Here is a 20,252-nt window from a genome sequence, read left to right as displayed (position 1 = left end):
GCTTTTGGAGGTGATAACAGCAGACTGAAAAGCAAGTTTAACTTAGATGAAGTGAGAGGCAACATGTCCTATAGGGCCAGGGAACTCTAGGATGAGGTTGGAACTCACATTGATAAAGCTGACATTGAGTTCCTTTGCCGTGTAGCCCCTCTGTAGGTTCCGTCTGGCATACACATCATAGTCGCGGACAATTCGGGTGATGATGTCTGATGTGGAGATACCTTCTGTCCTCTGTGTTGGAGCAAACATGCCTAACACAAGAACACATACAAACACTGTGACATTCTGATTAGCTCAGGCAGTAGGACTAGATGGAAACTGGGAGCCACATTCCTTTTCTTTCCTCATAAAGCAGAGTCTGTTATTACTAAGTAAAGTCTGGAAGGAACACTGAATCAAAAGTTAGTAGTAAGGAACATACAGAAGGAACACTGAAGGAACACTGAATCAAAAGTTAGTAGTAAGGAAAGGCCCTAATATTAAGAAAAATATGGGGCTGGAGAAGGGTTTCCTGAAATTAAGAGATATCAAAAGTAGATGTTTAGACTGAGAATTGATGGATATGATGCTATGCCCATCTTAACCTCTTAAGCAAAGTGTGACCTGAAACTGGATGTTAAAGTTCTCACTGTATAAATTTTCCTCTGTAAAGTAGTGATGTGGTTGAATCTCTTGTCACTGCCCCTAAGACTCCATAAAATGAGGATGCACATCAACTTACTCACCTGCTTCCTTGATGTGCTTATAAACATCATCACTCCCAGCAGAAGAGTAAGGGATGTCATCATGGGCTACAAAATCAATCTGAAAGTAAGGAAACATGTTTAAAACCCAGCATAACTGCCATTCAGAAAGAACCAGTAAACACTCTCAGGACCAGAAAAAGGACAAGGAGAGGCGAGGCCTCAAATGAACTTCTGTCTTTATCTCTCTTTGCTTTGCTCATAAATTCCATGATTCATTCACAAGCCACCCAACCTAATTATTCATGGATCATAAACATGAAGCTAGCCAGCTTCTTTTTTAGCTATTCCTCCTGGTCTACTGGAAGTGCTACCCTCACACTGTATACCAGTCACCATGCTGTGGTAAACAGGCCTAGAGGATTTTCTGGTATGCTAGTTAGTGGGTGGAATCAAGGAAAGAAGAAAGGAAATCTCCCCACCCTCCTGGGTCTACAAGGATGGGTCAAATAGGGTTTCTAAAAATATAAGAAAGAGGTCACTTCTTTGTTAACTGGTTTCTCAGTCCATGAGATGAGTGGGAATACAAAAATAGCAACCAAGAGCACTTTTACTAGAATAGATACATCTGTACTCCTGAGAAATGCAAAGCCCAAGGCCATAAAAGACCTTTAAGTCTCAGATCTATTACTTTACTACTGTCAATACCTCTCACACTGGGATCAATTATCTTTCTAAACCTCACTCATTTACTCCTTCCTGAATAGGCCATATGCCCTTTGCTAATATAATTGCTAACACCACCACACCCAGCTCCCAGAAGCCACTGTAATGTGAAGTACGCTCATCAGGACTATGTCAGGGACTCTCGGCTAACATCTCAATTACCCATGAACAACTTGTCAGGGATCCATAGGCAGCAAATTGAAAATAAGAATGGTGAGCAAGCAAGACTCATGGTTGAGGATACACTGCTAACACGGAGGAAAGGGAATATGGAAGTTCCTCTAACCTCTTCTGCCTGGGCTTGCCTGGCTATGTTGCTGAGAATAATCTTGCTCATCACCCTTGGTACCACTGGCTGCTAAATGTTGAAGCAGTAAAGCTAGAGAATTATAAAAGTTCTGTCCTAATCCTAAACAGTTATAACAAATATCCCTTAGCTTCAGGCCTACCCAAATACTGCTTTTGAAGCACTTTGGCTACTTTTGTTCTTTCCTGCCTCGTTGAACAATTCACCTTCAACATTCTCCACACCACTGTAAGAGAACTGACAATATGCTTGCTGGTTCCTCAAGCTCAAGGGCCTCCAACATGACCTGATAAGTTCTTCTCAGCTATCAGCTATAAACCCCTCTTTTGTAGGAAACGTGTTGCTTTAATGTGGGAAAATAAAAAGGAGATAAGGGTTTTTTATAATACCAACTCACTGAGAAAAAGTGAGAAACCTCCCTGGTTTCTGATCCCACATAACTTCTAGCCTGAAATCAAAAGTCTTGAAACTAAATTTAAGTCAATACAAGAGAAGTCTATGTTTATATATCTTATTTCCTGGAATGTGAACTCCTTGAGAGCATGTCTGGGGCTGTGTATACTCTAAAAAGACCGGTATGCTGTGAGGATGGATACGCCTATAATGGGGGGGAGGAGGTGCGACAGACTCACATAACTGAAGAGTTCAATTTCTTTTTTTTTTATAAGATTTTTTTTTAATCATTTATTTTTGGCTGCGTCTTCGTTGCTGCGTGCAGGCTTTCTCTAGTTGTGGCGAGTGGGGACTACTCTTTGTTGCAGTGCGCAGGCTTCTCATTGCGGTGGCTCTGCAGTTGCAGAGCACGGGCTCTAGTCGCGCGGGCTTCAGTAGTTATGGTGTGCAGGCTCAGTAGTTGTGGCGCACAGGTCCAGCTGCTCCGCAGCATGTGGGACGTTCCCGGACCAGGACCCGAACCCATGTCCCCTGCATTGGCAGGCGGATTCCCAACCACTGCGCCACCAGGGAAGCCCTGAAGAGTTCAATTTCTAGCCCTGCTAGAGTGTGACCTGGTTATTTGGCCTCTCTGGCCCTGTTCTCATATGTAAAGTGGAAATAACTAATAACTACCCAATAGGATTTTTGTGGGGAACAAATGAAATATAATGGATGCAAAAGTGCTTGTAAACCATCAAACCCAAGAAAAATGTCAGGGATGACTATTATTAGAAGTAATAACACTGTTACCTCTTCTATGTGAAATTTACATAGAAGATAGAAGTAAAATAAGGCTAGTGGAAAACTAGCCATAGTACCAGAAGTCTTGAAAGTTGAAGAAATTCCAGAACAGGGAATGGAAACATGTGTTCAGTTTCTTACCCGGTGTTCTGCCAGGAACTCTGGTGTCAGGGTCCAGGGGGCATTCCTCACCACCTCATCCACATAGCGGCAGTGCTGCACTGCATCATAGCGCTCATTTTCATTCATCACGGTGAAGCCTTTGAAGTTGTGTGTTAGCTCATCACTGCAAACTGAGTTCACCACAACATAAGGTTGTAAGTCAAAGTCCCCTCTGCTTAACCACTCCTCAATCATCAACCTCTCATTTCCCAACCTCTCATAACCAATCTCCCCAGCCTGTATAAGAGTCTTCTGGATTTGGCTCAGTCTGGATAACAATGCTTTTCCTAATCCAAGATACACCTTCAGGAGCAACATTCACTAAATATTTTCACACTTTGGAGAGGAGAGGATACAATGCAGGACTAAGATCTTTGGCTTTGAAATGAAACTACTGTGCATCCTGTATCAATTAACAGTTTTAAAAAATGTTTTCCTATTATACTTTTATTAGACTGGACTGGACAACATAACATTAGCTTAGCAGACTTTTGTACTTCAGTTGACTCAGAATGATAAACTGAAATCTAAAGCAAATGCTCTTCTTAAGTAGCATTTATTCTTAATGCTATTCTGACCACCCCCGCCCGCACTGGGGGTCAGACTGCAGAAACCCGGCCAAAACCAGCGAGATAAATCCTGGACGTCTCAAGTCAATGAGCTTAGAGCTTCTCTCTCCAGGTTTATACAGTTCAGGTTTTATATACTTCATGTTCTTCATATATTTCACATTTTAAAGAGGCTGCACTATATCTCTCATTTGAAAACCAACATAAGAGGCAATGTACTTGGGTTATAAAGATAGGAGAAAAGAGGCTACCATAATTTTTTTCTGGACAGCACCTAAAGTCATCAGATGTTTTCTTACCTCCCACAATGAGATATGTATTAGGGAAAAGGTTCTTTGCTTGCATCAGGGCCCGGGCATGACCAGAATGAAATAAGTCAAATATTCCATCTGCATAAACTCTCACAGGCCGTTCACCTAAATCCAAAGGAAAGAATTTATCACAGAAATACATTGATTCAATACCTCACATTTAACAAATGGAAATGGCACTGTGTGACTGTTCCACCCCTGCAGAGCCCCCTTTTAAGGTGTTCTCTGGATATTCACCTTTATTGGGGGTACTTTGGGGTTCTGAGGAATAACATCACAGGCTTCCTTGACTACAAAAACACTCTTGGCATCATATCCACTAACTCTCTTTGTTAGACTGGTTGTACCAAACTGCTCAGGTAATTGGATTTCATGACTGCTTTTTCTTAAAGTTATTTTAGAAGTGAAGGGAAGAGTTATACAAGAGCTACATCTGAAACTTCAAAATCTTCACCTTCGGTTTATGTTTAAACTGTAGCTATGTTTAAACAGAGTATAATTAAACTACGCTCTGGCTGCCTGCTCTCTGTTTTTCAAGCTGCCTTGATTACTAATAACTAATACTTTGCTTTGAAAATAAAATACTTTGCTTTGAAGGTAAAGAGTGATGCAGAGGGGTGAGATTGCTTCACAGTCCCAGATTCACCCTTAATAACTGCTCTGTGATAACAGATGGAGTTCCTTCAAGCATTTCTCCTTGATAGTGAGCATGTTACACTTTCTCAGTAGAGGGTGATATATCAGGTATTTGAAAATCAAATATAAATATTTTAGGACTTTATATTAGAGCCTTTCCTCTTCCCCTGTCCATTAGTGAGAATAACAGAGAACTGATTGTCAATTTATTTTTAGTGGTAGTGGACTATGAAAGAAAAGGAGGAAATGATTTCTTGGGGTACAAGCCTAATTCCAAAGCCAAATAAACACACTGAGAATGGAATTGATATAATGGTTCAGCATGCTTCAAATGATAAACCTAATGGGTCCTAGTAACATATTTCCACTACTTGAATAAAGGAAGAGCTGTCTCACTGTAGCAGGAGAAAATAATAGTAGGAGCATCTACATCATTCTTCGAAAGAAGGGCCGGAGCCTCACCAAATACACCATACTGAAGGTAAGGATAAGATACATCTCCTTCCTGCCTTGAGGACGGTGAATCAAGGGGGAGGAAACTGGTTCTCAGGAGGTTTATGGACTTTTCTTTATAGATAGCTTTATCCATACAAAAGTCGCTTTTAAACTGAGAAATTATACACTGCTGATAGAAGTATAAATTGGTACAACTCTTAAGGATGGCAATTAGGCAATATCTGTGAAAAGACAAATGACAAATGTTTATACCCTTTGGCCCAGTTATTCCAATTCTAGGAATTTACCTCACAGATATGTTTGTAAATATGTATGCAGATTGCATTATTGAATGCAGCACTGCTGGTAATAGCAAAAGTTTGGAAACAACCTAAATTTCAGCGGAAGACTGAATATGACATGATCCACCCATTAAAAGTGTGGGAAGATTTATATATTATTTGCTTAGATATCCACAAGATATTGGTAATACTGGGCTTCCCTGGGGCAGTGGTTAGGAATCTGCCTGCCAATGCAGGGGACATGGGTTCGAGCCCTGGTCAGGGAGGATCCCACATACCGTGGAGCAACTAGGTCTGTGCGCCACAACTACTGAGCCTGCAATCTAGAGCCCGCGAGCCACAACTACTGAAGCCCGCGCATCTAGAGCCCATGATCTGCAACAAGAGAAGTCACCACACTGAGAAGCCTGTGCACCGCAATGAAGAGTAGCCCTCGCTCGCCGCAACTAGAGAAAGCCTGCACACAGCAACAAAGACCCACTGCAGGCAAAAATAAATTAAATAAATAAATAAATAAGAAATTGGTAATTCTGGTTACCTGTAAAAGGGATACTAGGTGGCTGTGAGACAGTAGTGAGAGGAAGTCATTTCACTCTGTGTCTTTTTTGTACTTTATGAATGTTAGGTCACGGGAATGTACTAATTTTATAATACAGGAAATAAAAATTTTAAATAAAATAAATACACTAATACAATGAAAAACTGAGAAATAATATGACGGATTTAAAGAGTCAGAAAAATTATAGCCCAAGCTTGCCAACCAGCCTCACTCCTTTGTAATCTTAATCTCTTTAAGCCTCAGTTTCCTCATCTATAAAACAAAGCAAAACAAAACAAAACCTGAGTAATATAATCTCTCTTCTACATCCTAGAAATCATGACCATGAAGTAACTAATATACTTCTATCTTTCCTAAACAAGTCCAGAGTGGCTATGATCTCACTTTATTTGATCCTAAAAGACAAACGATAGAATATAAAATTTGAGAATACTGTACTGTTGTTTCTACACCAAGGGCAAAGTGAGATGAGGGAGATTTAGCCAGTAAACACAATTCCTGTATAGTGGCAATAGCACAGACACTGTTGATTAAGTGGCTATTTGCCAGCAGTTAAACATCCCATATTAGGCCAAGCCACCTCTGAACCCTTTCTTGGAGCAATCCCTGATGTGCCTCTTGCCCTCTTAGCATTTCCCCAGCTTCCCAACCTCTCAATTCCCCATGACTTAACCGCAAGTCTTTGGCAAACCCAGGCCTGTATATTAACCAAATGACCAGAAGGGGCCACTGTTGAACTAAAAATCTGGGGAGAAAGCATGCGTTATCCATTCTTTTACCAAGTGGCTATTGGTCAGGATGACTATACCCTCTGATTTATATCTGTTGTTCCAGTTCACTATCAAGAGCAACTGCTTTCATTCTCAAAAATACTCTTGATTTGGGTTACAAATTATAGTCTTTTCACTACTGCTAGACTAAGTAACTAGATGTTCTCCTTTAAGCAGAAGAGACCTGGGTTTCAATTTATTATCTCTTTTGATATATTCTCTCAAATAGCTACCACTGAAACATTCATCTTTAACAGATTTCCACTGCCCTTCAGACTTTGCCTTTTTCTTCCTTTCTCCAAGAGAACATACTGCTGGGTTTTTTTCTTGGATTACTCCAAGATTACACAAACTTCCCTCTTGTACTCCCTTAACCTCCCTAAGTGAAAACCTGGGGGCAGGGGGAGGGATGCCCCTTGAACCAGTTATTGGTTTAAAATTCACTAACTATATGGCATGTGTAGATTCTTTATTTGTTTATTCCTTGTCTGGCACTGGCATGAAGACAGTCACTTACTTGATTATTTAACATGAAACTGAACAGACAGAATAAGATGAAGGAAAAACCAGAGGTCAAGTTAGACTGGCAAATTTTACAGGCCAATTTGTGACTATCTGTTCCACCCAAACTTCAATCAGCTTGCTGATAAGCCTTCTATTATTTATAACTAATGTCTATATAAAGAATAGCACCACTCCAGGATGAAAAGAACACAAAGATGGAAAAACTTAGGTTTTTAGCTTCAATTCTATCACTAATTATTTGTTTTACTGTTTCACTTCTTAGTTTCTATGGACCTATATTCATGTATATAATGAAGAGAGTATAAAGTATATAATCTCATAAATGACTTACTTATAAAATTTTACTATTCTAAAATTTAGAAAGTAATTTATTAGTGTTTGTTAATTATAAGTTGCAAAACTTGGGAACAGTATACATATACATACATACATTTTTCCTATCACAGATGGTATGTGGCTAGATTAGCAACAAGGTGGCTAATATAACTAATGTGATCAGATCTGAGTGAGGTACTGCATTCTGAATGTGTGTCATTAGAGAGTATATGAAAAGTTCTTGCCCTCAACAGGCTCTACTATCACATCTGAATGTGATCCTTGAACTGTCTAGTGGCATTCTGAAGTCTGACCTGCCACCACTACACTGTTACATACAGCCTGTCTTTCCTTGTTGTCATTTTACTCTGCCCCATTAGCCTGCCTATTACTGAAGTAAGAGGAGCCAACCCCAAAAAATCACATCATAAACCAGAAGGGTTGTGATCAACATAAGCTATATCTAAACACTTTTGCAAAAGGAAAGCATTCTCTTTTTGAGGACCCCAAAACCATACTCCATACAGCCAAGATATAACCAAGGGGTATTGGGACCCCTAGCCTAACACTGTCCAGCATTCATTTCTATTCATATTTCAGTACTCCTAAGTTACAGCAGAGAGTAAACATACTAACACAATTAAGAAGTAACTACAAATATCTTCTATATACTGAAAATGTATAGATTTGTGGCTATAACTACCTCTTATTCCCTAGTGCTTGCCTGGGTTGAGGCCAGCCCTACATTTACAGAGTAAACACTCACCACAGTAATCAAAAGAAATGAAAAAGGATTGGGAAAAAAAGGAGAAATGGAGAATTTACAGAGAAGTAAGAACAGATGCCTATAGGACTTTGTAATCATAACAAATGCTTGTGGAAGTTTCTATTTATGATAATCCCTAAAACCAACTGCCCAAAACTATCTGGAATACATATTAATAATTTATGAGGCCAGAAATTGCTACTTAATAATGTAAACTAAGTATATAAATAAAGAGTATGGGCTTTGAAAATAATAAAGCAAGTCTTTTTTTAAAAAACCTGGGGGCTTCCCTGGTGGCACAGTGGTTAAGAATCCGCCTGCCAATGCAGGGGACATGGGTTCGAGCCCTGGTCTGGGAAGAGCCCACATGCCATGGAGCAACTAAGCCCATGTGCCACAACTACTGAGCCTGCACTCTAGAGCCCACGAGCCACAACTACTGAGCCCGTTCACCTAGAGCGGTGCTCTGCAACAAGAGAAGCCACCGCAATGAGAAGCCCACTCAACACAATGAAGAGTAGCCCCCACTCACCGCAACTAGAGAAAGCCCGCACTCAGCAACAAAGACCCTATGCAGCCAACTAAATAAATTAAAAAAATAAAAATTAAAAAAATTAAAAATTAAAAAACCTGGAAACCTATAATATCAATAAAGATAAAATTAAGTGATAAGCATCTCCCAACTTAGGATAGCTTTGTCTGTCCTCTATCAGTCAGCAGCATCATACTAGTGTACTGACTGACAGAAAGGAAAACTTAGTGGGAAATTCTGAAGGCTATTAAAAATGTGACAGTCTGACATATTATTTGGACCTTTATAAAAACAGACAAGATTATAAACCCGCTCAGGCTAATATCTTATTGTCTCTGCTCCTCTATATCTCACCTCACAGCTGTGATGATAACAGCCCCCCCAAAAAGTGTGTACCACTGTATCTCATAGCTGTGACAAAATACTGGGAAATTAGTATACAATATAAATGAAATTTTATGGAGTACAGTTATCCTCCCAAATAGAACAGCAAGTGAGATGCGAGAAACCCCTCTCAAGCAGCTTTTACAGGTAAACTGAGGGAAGAATATAGTGAGTAGGTATACATTTGATAAGTACAATTGAATGCTAAAAACAATAGTAAAACAACAAAATAATTCGTCATTTACTTACAAGGAGTTCCTCTGCTGGCTTCTTCCATGGTTACCCTGACATAGGGCTTACTAAAGTCTACTTCAATTTCATCAGAAAAAGGCGCTGGCTGCCGTAAGCCCTTAAGAAGAGGAAAGTGAAGGAAAAGAAAAATTCAATGGTATAAACTAAAATACTCAAAAAATGGCAGCTTTAAAGAATAATCAGTTATTCAACATGCTGTGATTAAAATTTTTCCTAAAAGTTCATAACCTTAAAAAGAAAAAAGATAAAAGCATTCCAAAATGACAAGTGAAAGTTGCAACCTTTTACCAAATGGGCAAATCATGGCATGAAAGATAAATGTCTTGATGGTGATTTCACAATAGGACTGAGGAAGGTGGCTGAGAACCTAAGCACAGTCCCAACTAACTGGGTCCAGAATGACAGCTCCTCTGCCAGACGGCAGAACAGCCAACCCTGATCTATGTGATGAAATTGCCAAGGTTCACAAGTGCCTTTTCATACCACTTCAACTATGGGACTGGGAAGGCAAACAGCTGCCATGTGCTTTAAGTACAATCATCACTGTATAATGCTTTACACTGTAAATATGTTCTAATTCTCATTAACAGCCCTGTGAGGCAAGTAGTACAATAGTTAGTATCCTCAATTTAAAGATGAGGAAAATGAGATTCAGAGAAGTTATATGAATTGCATGCAATTACTCAGAGGCAATGCTGAAATAAAAATGTAGGTATGCTCTTTCCTCCTTAGAGGAAAGCCTTACTTAAGAGCTTTTGTTAAATCTATTCCTAAGTATTTTATTCTATTTGATGCTTTTGTAACTGTTTACTTAATTTTATTTTTGGATTGGTCCTTGCCAGTATATAGAAATGCAATTGATTTGTATGTGTGTATGTGTATCAGTGTGAGTAATTTCAGTTGACTCATCTCCTGTGGCTTTGTTAAACTCAATTATCAGTTCTAGCAGTTTGTTTGGTAGATTCCTTAGGACTGTCTACATATGAGATCATGTTGCCTATGAATAAAGACAGTTTACTCCTTTCCAATCTGGATGGCTTTAACTTCCTTTTATTACCCATTATTGCACTAGTAAACCTCTAGTACAATGCTGAATAGAGGCGGCAAAGACAAATATCCTTGCCTTGTTCCCAGTCTTAGGGGAGAAGCATGCAATCTTTCAACACTAAATTATTATCTTAGCTGTAGGTTTTTCTTAGATGCCCTTTATCAGGTTGAGAAATCTCTCTTCATTTTGTAGTTCGCTGAGAGTTGTTTTTTTTTTTGGCTGTGCCATGAGGCTTATGAGATCTTAGTTCCCCGACCAGGGATCGAACCCAGGCCATGGCAGTGAAAGTGCCTGGGTTCGATCCCTGGTCGGGGAACTAAGGACCGCCAGGGAATTCCCTGTTGAGTTTTTTAATGAACGAACATTGGATTTTGTCACATGCCTTTTCTACATTATTGAAACAATCATATTTTGGTTTTGTCTTTTATTTTATTAATTATGGTGTATTAGATTAATTGATTTTAGAATGTTAAGCCAACCTTGCATTCCTGAGTGAAATTCTTCTTGGACACATTGTATAAATCTTTTTATATGTTCTTGGATTCAACTTGTTAATATATTGTTAAGGACTTTTGCATCTAAGTTTGTGAGGGATTTTGAACTATAATGTTCTTTTCTTGTGCTGTTTTTGCCTGTCTTTGCTATCTGGCCTCATAAAATTGGTTAGGAAATGTTCTCTCCTCTATTCTCTGAAAGTGGATAGGATTGATATTATTTCTTCCTTAAATGTCTGATAGAATTCACCAGTGAAGTCATTTGTGTCTGACTTTGTCTTTGTAGGAAGATTTTTTTAAAGACAATTCAATACTTTACTTGGCATAGGTCTATTCAGATTTTCTATCTTTTTCTTGGATCAGTTTTGGTAATTTGTCTCTTTCTAGGAATATGTCTATTTCATCTAAATTGTCACATTTTTTTGGCATGAAATTGTTCATAACATTCCCTTACAATTCCTTTAATTTCTGTTGGGCTATAGTGATGTTTACTTAGATTTTTAAATTACACATAGATCACATTGTGATTGGGCTAAATTCAGAAACTGGGAAGACATTGTTTTGTTTTGATTTCAGATAAGGATAGATTTTTAAAATAAGGCTTTAAAATTAAAATATATTTCTTTTAAAGAGCACTTATATAAGCTTAGTTTAAAATATGCTAAAGCTATAAGAAAAACATTTTAAGGAAATGTGTGTGTGTTATCCTTTTTTAGAACGTTTTTTAAAAAAGGTTAAGAATAGACCAAGGACACAAATGTGTGATTTTCTGAAGTTATTAGAAATTTACCTACAGATAAAATTAGAAAAAAACAATTTATCCTCTAGCAGTTAGTATGCAAAGAGTTGCCTAACAGTAATTTGTGTTTCTAAAAGTATATGCTAGTCACAAAATAATAGACATTCTATGATTCTATCTATACGAAGGTCAAAAACAGGCAAAGCTAATCTATGGTTAATAGAAGTCAGAGAACAAAGAAGACAAATCTGGGGAAAGAGGATACTGACTAGCAGGAGTGTGAGGGAGTCTTCTAGGTGTACCAGTGATTACATGGATGTATACATATATAAACATTTATTGAGCTGTACACTTAAGGTTTGTGCACTCTACTGTATGTAAGTTATACCTCAAGAAACAAATGCCATTCAGCCATAAAAAAGAATGCAGTACTGATACCTGCTACAACATGGATGAACCTTGAAAAAATTATGCTAAGTGAAAGAAGCCAGCCACAAAAGGCCACTTATTGTATGACTCCATTTATATGCAATGTCCATATGCAATGTCCAAGAATAGGAAAATTTACAGACAGAAAGTAGATTAGTGGTTACACTGGGATGGAAGGGTTGGGGAGAGATGGGGAGTGACTGCTGATGGGTACAGGGTTTCTCTCTGGAGTGATGAAAATGCTCTAAAATGTATCATGATGATGGTTGCACAAGTCTGTGAATATTCTGAAAACCACTGAATTGAACACTCTACGTGTGTATGTGAATTACAATGGTATATGAACTATATCTCAATGAAGTTGTTTATATATAAATATATTTATACATAATATAAAATGTATGAAACAAATAGAAAAAATTGTGCTTATAGTACATGTAGATAAAAGACAGCCTTACTGTGTTCTCTGAAATTTATTATCAATGGTGTGCTGGAGTCAGTTTTTAAATATTTACATATTTTGAGGGCTGGTAGTTTGAAATCAGCCACAGAAATCAGTAAATGCTATATATCAGAGGTTTGTTCCCCCCAGTTTATCAGGACACCACTGGTTATTCTGCATACTTAGAAAGAGATCAGTTCAGAGGTTATTACAGGGAGGAAGAAATGGATTTGTGGATTTTTCCGTTAATATTGAATAGAGAGAGTGATAGTTAAAAGATTCTGTGAAGGAAGAATAGGTAGGACATGGTAAAGAGAAAATATACTGTCACTTGAGAGAGGAGTTTATAATAACCGAGCTTTTGAACCGAAGAAAATAAGACTGTGGTACCATCAGCAGGAATAGAGAAGTTTTTTAAAAAGGAGTGGAGATCAAAGAAAATGAGAACTGACAGTCTTTGAATCTGGAGATTCAAATGACTATTGGAGACCTCCTAGAATATATTAGTGAAAGTCAGAACACCAGTGCCTTTAAGAAAATAGGAAGACAAGGAAACAGATTAGTAATAATCTCTCATTAGAGATGTATAGCCATAAAGGGAATGAGAAAAACAGAAAGGTACCTAGAGGGGACAGAAGGATCAAGTAGCAGGTTTTCTTAAAAGTTGAGGATATCTGTACATGTCTAAGACAAAGGAAAAGGAGCCGAAGAGATTGAAAATATCAAGAGAAGGAAAAAAACAGACAATTAAGGAAGGAAGAGTCTAGAAGAATGACAGGGAATGGCCTCAAAGGAGAGCAGGTTGGTCCTATAAGTAATTAGGATCACATTTTTCTGAAAGCAGAAGAAAGGAAAGGTGATAAAAGGATAATACTGGATGTAAAGGAGGAAGGATGTATATAAACTTACATTCTGATGCCATCAATTTTCTCAGTAGAGCAAAGAAGAAAGTGAAGTTCCCTATAAAGAACAGGGACTTTGGAATGAGACTGAAAACTTGAGGAAAGTACAAAATATTTAGAATAGCTGTTGTGGGAAATGTATATATTTGAGCATCAGCAAATGATTAATGGAACTCCTGAGCACTATATTCAGCCCAGATCAAGCTAGAAACTTTAATCTTTAGAAGGCCAAGTTAATAGGTCCAGGAGGAAAAACAAAGAATTAACAGAAATGGAAAGATCTAGGGTTAGGTCCTGGTGAATGGAAGGTAGGCAGAAGAGGGAAGAGAAGAGTTAAGGAAAAAGAGGTATCCAGACATTTCTCCAAAAAAGATATACTAATGGCCAAAAAACACATGAAAAGGTGCTCAGCAATATTAGGCATTATGGAAATGCAAATCAAAACCACAATGAGACCCTGCTTCACATCCACTAGGATGGCTAAAAGCAAAAAGACAGGCAACAGTGATGGCAAGGATGTGGAGAAATTGGAACCTCTGTACACTGCTGTGAATGTAAACTAGCACACAGCTTTGGAAAACAGTTCTTCAAAATGTTAAACAAAGGATATATATGACCTAGAAATTACACTCCTAGGTATATAAGCAAGAGAACTGAAAACATATCTTTAAAAAAAACCTTGTACATGAATAATAGAACATTATTCACAATAGCCAAAAAGCAGAAATAATCCAAATGTCCAACAACTGATGAATGGATAAACAAAGTAGTATGTCTATATGGATTCACCTATAAAAAGGAATGAAGTATTACTAAACACTACCACCTGGGTGGACCTTGAAAACATTGTGCTAAATAAAAGAAGCCAGAGACTTCCATGGTGGTCCAGTGGGTAAGACTCTGCGCTCCCAATGCAGGGGGCCCGGGTTCGATCCCTGTTCAGGAAACTATATCCCACATGCATGCAGCACCTAAGAGCCTACACGGCGCACCTAAGAGCCAGCAACTAAAACATCCCGCGTTGTGCAACTAAAAGATCCCACGTGCCACAAATAAGATCTTGCGCAGCCAAAATAAATAAATACATATTTAAGTAAGTAAATAAATAAAAGCCAGACATAAAAGGCCACGCATTGTGTGATTATATGAAATGTCCAGAATAGGCAAATCCCTAGAGAGAGAAAGTAGATTAGCAGTTGCCAGGGAGTAGAGGGAAGGGGGGAATGACGGAATGACTGCTAATAGGTACAGGGTTTCTTTTTGTGGTGATAAAAATGTTCTGGAATTAGTGGTGATGATTGTACAACACTGTGAATTTTCAGTATTAAAACCACTGAATTGTACACTTTAAAATGATTAAAACGGTAAACTTTATGTATGTGAATTTTATCTAAATTTTAAGAGATACCTTATGTATCCTATCTTTCATAACTCTGTTTCTTCAATCTTCCTTGTATACTGTGTACATTCCAAGGCAGAAGGCAAATGCAACTGTCCCTCCTGGCTAGAATTTGTGCTGAATCGATTCCTCCTAAGTATAGAGAATGAAACCTAAGGTTCTTCAGCTAAAACAGATCAGCAAAATCTTTAACTCTCTAGAGCTGCCTCCAGTTAGAATGAGTAGTATTTTTTAAAACACCCTATTATTCTCTTCTCAGTTAGAGAACATTGTCTCTAAAAGCTGATGTTTATATAAAAGTAGGACTAAGTATTTCTACCTGTGTTCTCCTAAAACAAACCTCCTTCATTTTAACCTCCAAGGAATCCTATGGAATAATACTGCTTTCAAGTCTTTTGACTCTCTGGTAGCAAGGTATAAGTGAAAGGGCAAGGGTTTAGGACTTGTAAAAAACTTAGATCTAAATCCCAGCTCTATCACTTCATAGCTGTGAAATCACAGCAAGCTTCTACAGCTTTCATTTCACCTGCTATAAAATGGAAGATGAGACTTCCCTAGTGGCACAGTGGTTAAGAATCCTCCTGCCAATGCAAGGGACACGGGCTCTAGCCCTGGTCCGGGAAGATACCACATGCTGCAGAGCAACTAGGCCCGTGCACCACAACTACTGAGCCTGAGCTCTAGAGCCCGCGAGCCACAACTACTGATCCCGAGTGCCACAACTAGTGAAGCTCGTGCGCCTAGAGCCCGTGTGCCACAACTACTGAAGCCCGCATACCTAGATCCCGTGCTCCGCAACAAGAGAAGCTACCGCAATGAGAAGCCTGCACACCATAACCAGAGAAAGCTGGTGCGCATCAACGAAGACCCAATGCAGCCAAAAATAAATTAAGTAATTTCTTAAAAAATGGAAGATAGTAATACCTGCTCCATAAGGTTGCTATGAGGATTAAATAAAATAGCATATGCAAAGTAACTAGCATAATGTTACACATACGAGTAGGCACTCAACAAATCTACATTAGCTCATTTTCTCTTCCATTCTATGGAACACAGGTTTCATTATACCAACAAAATTAACTAAATTGTATTAATCTAAAAGGTTAGCTTCTAAATGCTATATAAAGTTTCTAAGTCTATGCAAATTATAACTAATACTATTATAACTAAAACTTAAAACTTATAATGATCATCATCTCCCAAATTATGAATGAACTTCTGAATGCAATATTGCTTCCATAAAAACTTTCTCCTGGGCTTCCCTGGTGGCGCAGTGGTTGAGAGTCTGCCTGCCGATACAGGGCACACGGGTTCGTGCCCCGGTCCGGGAAGATCCCACATGCCGCGGAGCTGCTGGGCCCATGAGCCATGGCCGATGAGCCTGCGTGTCCGGAGCCTGTGCTCCGCAACAGGAGAGGCCACAACAGTGAGAGGCCTGCGTACCGCCAAAAAAAAAAAACCAAAGAAAAAAAACTTTCTCCTGATTATGTTCACATATATTAACTCACTACTCCTCAAAATTCTAGTGAAAGAGAAGAAGAGATTCTGGTGTCCTTACTAATAGGAAAGAGGAGGTAACTAAAATAATATAATACTAGAACTTGATATTGGCTTCCCTGTATGTATTCTATTTCCAAGGATTCGTAAGCATTTTTCAGCAAAAAGTTTCATAACGGCACAGAGAAACATTTCCCATTTACCCAAACATTCTGCACAAATGGTAACATGCCCTCCTGAGTTCCAAATTATTTCAATAATGCCAGGAAAAAGGCTCTAGATTCAAGAGGAATACGAGGTGGTGTGAGAAAGAAGGGATAAGGAACAGAGCAGAAAGAAAAAGAAAGACAATCATTCTCCCTGATTCCTGTTGCCATTTCAATGGATGTAAACAGTGAGCTCACCTATTTAACTATTTGGATGCCTCATAGACCTTCTAAGTTGAACCTGTACTAAACTCATCACCTTCCTCCTAAAACAGCTCTTCTTCCTCTATTTTTCATCTGAATGAGAAGCACCCCATCTACACAAACTACCTAAGGCTGAAACCTAGCAGTCATCCTTAACACCTCTCATCCTCTGCATCCTGATAATTTCCAAGAATTGTCTATTTCACTTCCTAAAAACTTAAAATTTGTCTTGTCCTCTCTGTATCTACTGCCTTAGTTTAATCCTTCATCATTTCTAACCTGGATCATTACAATAATCTCACAACTAGTCCTGTGGCTTCTGTCTATCCCTGTTTCAACTGTTCCTTTCCAAAGCAATCAGGATGATCTTCTAAATTGTATATCTGATCATATTACCTATAGGACAAAGTTCAAATTCCTTAGCACAGCATACAAGATCCTTCATGAGCAGGCCCTTGCTTTACCTTATCTATTGCAGATTCTTATTCTGAAGTTTAAGCTCCAGTAATGTTACTTGTAGTTTGCTAAACATACTATTATTTCACACTTCTGAAGTTGTACTCTATCTCTTGTCCATTTCTTGAATTCCTATTTAGCCTTCAAAGTTCAACTCTGAAATAATCTCCTCAATGAAGCTTTTCCAAAACCACTGTTCCCACCCCTCGGTCAAAGTTAATCTGTTGCTCCTCTAGAGGGTCACTGTACCTCTAACTTACTTCTATTTGGCCCTTTTCATACTGTATCTTAATTATTTGTCTCTTTCCCCTATTTGTCTATGAGCTTCTTAAGGGCAAGGCCACCCTTCCATCTTTGTAACTCAATGCATAGCAAATGACACACAGAGGTTCTCAATATATGTAGTTTGAAATGAGATTGTAAGATCTATCTCCATAAGCAGAACTTCGGCCAATTAACCTCAGAGTTTAAGTACTCTGTGACTTATTCATACATATGACAAATATTAAGATAGTCTAAATGTCTATTCTTTATAAATATTTCTGTGATCCTTTTGATTTTACCTTTAGAAACATCTGTTTCAGTAAATTCTTTATACTTATAGACAAACTAGCCATAAAGTTATCCCTTAATTTTTCCGCCTTAACTCTTTTCTCTCCCTTCATGCATTTTATCCTGACCTACCAACCCAGCTACCAAATACTTGGGGAGGTTGGGAGGAAATGGGGAGTGACTGCTAATGGGTATGGGGCTTCTTTTGGGGACAATAAAAATATTCTAAAACTGGCTGTGGTGATGGTAGCACAACTCTGTGAATATATTAAAAACCATTGAATTGTACAGTTTAAATGGGTGGATTTATGATCTCAGTAAAGCTATCATAAAAAAAAGAAAAAACCTTGTTCATTTTTGCTACAGAGTTGAAAGGGATTCAGAGATGGAAAGCACATGTGTACAGTGGAGATGACACACAAGTTTATTTAGCAGACACTCTTCATTAGAGTCAGTCCAGCCTGTTGGGTGAGTGAATCTTTGACCATTAGCCCATGTTAAATAGCCGGTGTGTACCAAAGAGGAATGTGAAATAGGTAGCAAGCCACTTAACTGATCTGTGACATGAATATATGAAGCAGAGTAACTTAAATCATTGAAATTCCTCAGATTCTAAGAACCAAGAAATTTAAGTCTTCTCAGAGCCCATTCCACTAAGATTGGCCTTCTTTGGTCTATTCGTGGCTTTGGTGATTGGCTCAGAGTATTACCTACTTGGTTATAACTTGTCCCTACTCCAAATAAGAGTGCTGAATTGGTGCCCACCACCATCCCCTTAACCTGAATTCTCTAAGAAACATTCAGAAATTAAAAATGCCCTGTTAGGGACTTCCCTGGTGGCACACTGGTTAAGAATCCGCCTGCCAATGCAGGGGACATGGGTTCAATCCCTGGTCCAGGAAGATCCCACATGCCGCGGAGCAACTAAGCCCGTACGCCACAACTACAGCCTGCGCTCTAGAGCCCGTGAGCCACAGCTACTGAAGCCCGCGCGCCTAGAGCCCGTGCTCCGAAACAAGAAAAGCCACCACAATGAGAAGCCCGCGCACCGCAACCAGAGAAAGCCCACACGCAGCAATAAAGACCCAAAGCAGCCAAAAAAAAAGCCCTGTTTTGTTGACTGCTGAGTCATTTTCTGAGTTTACTTGCTGTAAAGAATAATGGCCCTCTAAGGATGTCTACATCTTATTTTCTAGAACCTCTGACTATGTTACATGGCAAAAGGGGCTTTGCAAATGTGATTAAAGGATTTTGAGATAGACAGATTATCCTGGATTAGCCAAGTATGTCCAACGTAATTACAAGGGTCTCTACAAGTGAATGAAGGAGGCAGGAGATTCAGAATCAGAAGATGTGATGACAGAAGCAGTGGTCAGAATGTTGTGATTGCTGGCTGGCCCCTGAGCAAAGCAATACGGGCAACTTCTAGAAGCTGGAAAAGGCAAGGAAACAGTTTTTCCCCTAGAACCTCCAGCCCTAACAACACTTGATTTTAGCCTTTTAAGACCCATTTCAGCCTTGTGACCCCTAGAACTGTAAGATAATATATCTGTATTGTTTTAGGCCATTAAATTTGTGGTAATTTGTTACAACAGCAATAGAAAACTAATACACTTGCCCCCAACATAAACATCAATATCAGGCCTGAAGCATATACCTACTATTTGTGGAGTCCAGTTGCTTTTATTGCTCAAGATAGAATATTGTTTTATAACAACTAGTAATTGTGTCCGAGTAGAAATGTTTTTCCTTTTGGGTTATGAAGCTCCAAAAGTAACCAGTGGGAACTGCAGTTGGATCAATGGCTAATGGTCAATATAGGTACAAAACATACAGAAACATATAATTCTGTCACTGGGATTTTAAAACATGGATTTCATAACAACACTGTATATCAATAATAACTCCAACTGTGTATAAATATTCTTTGACATATTTTTTTTAGGGGAAGCTTCAGGAAGGGTACCAACCCGAGACAGGATGAGCCATTTGGAATGGGGTCTTTCATCAAAGGCTTGGAAGTGGTTAGGAAATACAAAGATATCATCCCAGAGATAAAGGAACATAAGGTAGGCAGTAATAGAAAAAGGTTCTCATCTAAGATATAACCAGTAATAGAGTGGAGGAGTGATATGAGAGAAAAGACAGTAAGACACAGAAAACTAAACACCATGAGATGATGCTAAGATCAGATCACTGCCTGGAGCTACAATTTCTCTGTTTCATTAGTTTGAATTTGATATTTTGCCTAATATATGTACAACCTCCAAATTTTCCTAACATTCTTTTTTCAATTCCAGTGTAAAGCTCTTACAACTGAGCTGTGAATTATAATCTGCATAAGAGTTCCAACAACTGGTGGAAAGTTACTATTCACACTTACTATTCATTCTTTCCATTATTTAAGAAGACTTGTAATGTTGATATTGTCAGTGTTATATCAGTTTCTACCCTCCTCCTGCCAGGTTAAGTGT

At 38.6% G+C, this 20,252-nt stretch overlaps 1 protein-coding gene across 1 annotated transcript in view; it reads right to left on the bottom strand.

Annotated features, from left to right (window-relative positions):
* The window catches only part of PCYT1A (phosphate cytidylyltransferase 1A, choline), a 44,417-nt gene that overhangs the window by 6,922 nt on the left and 17,243 nt on the right, over positions 1 to 20,252 (bottom strand). The window contains exons 3-7 of the mRNA XM_082655180.1: positions 9,408 to 9,507; positions 3,923 to 4,039; positions 3,034 to 3,185; positions 726 to 804; positions 109 to 251 (exon numbers count right to left, since the gene is read on the bottom strand). Coding sequence (XP_082511306.1) covers positions 109 to 251; positions 726 to 804; positions 3,034 to 3,185; positions 3,923 to 4,039; positions 9,408 to 9,507 — 591 coding nt within the window. The remainder of the gene's footprint in view (positions 1 to 108; positions 252 to 725; positions 805 to 3,033; positions 3,186 to 3,922; positions 4,040 to 9,407; positions 9,508 to 20,252) is intronic.

Source organism: Grampus griseus, assembly GCF_964374135.1.
Source record: "Grampus griseus genome assembly, chromosome: 5".
In the NCBI taxonomy this organism is placed as follows: domain Eukaryota; kingdom Metazoa; phylum Chordata; class Mammalia; order Artiodactyla; family Delphinidae; genus Grampus; species Grampus griseus.
This window is presented reverse-complemented; position numbering and strand designations above follow the sequence as displayed.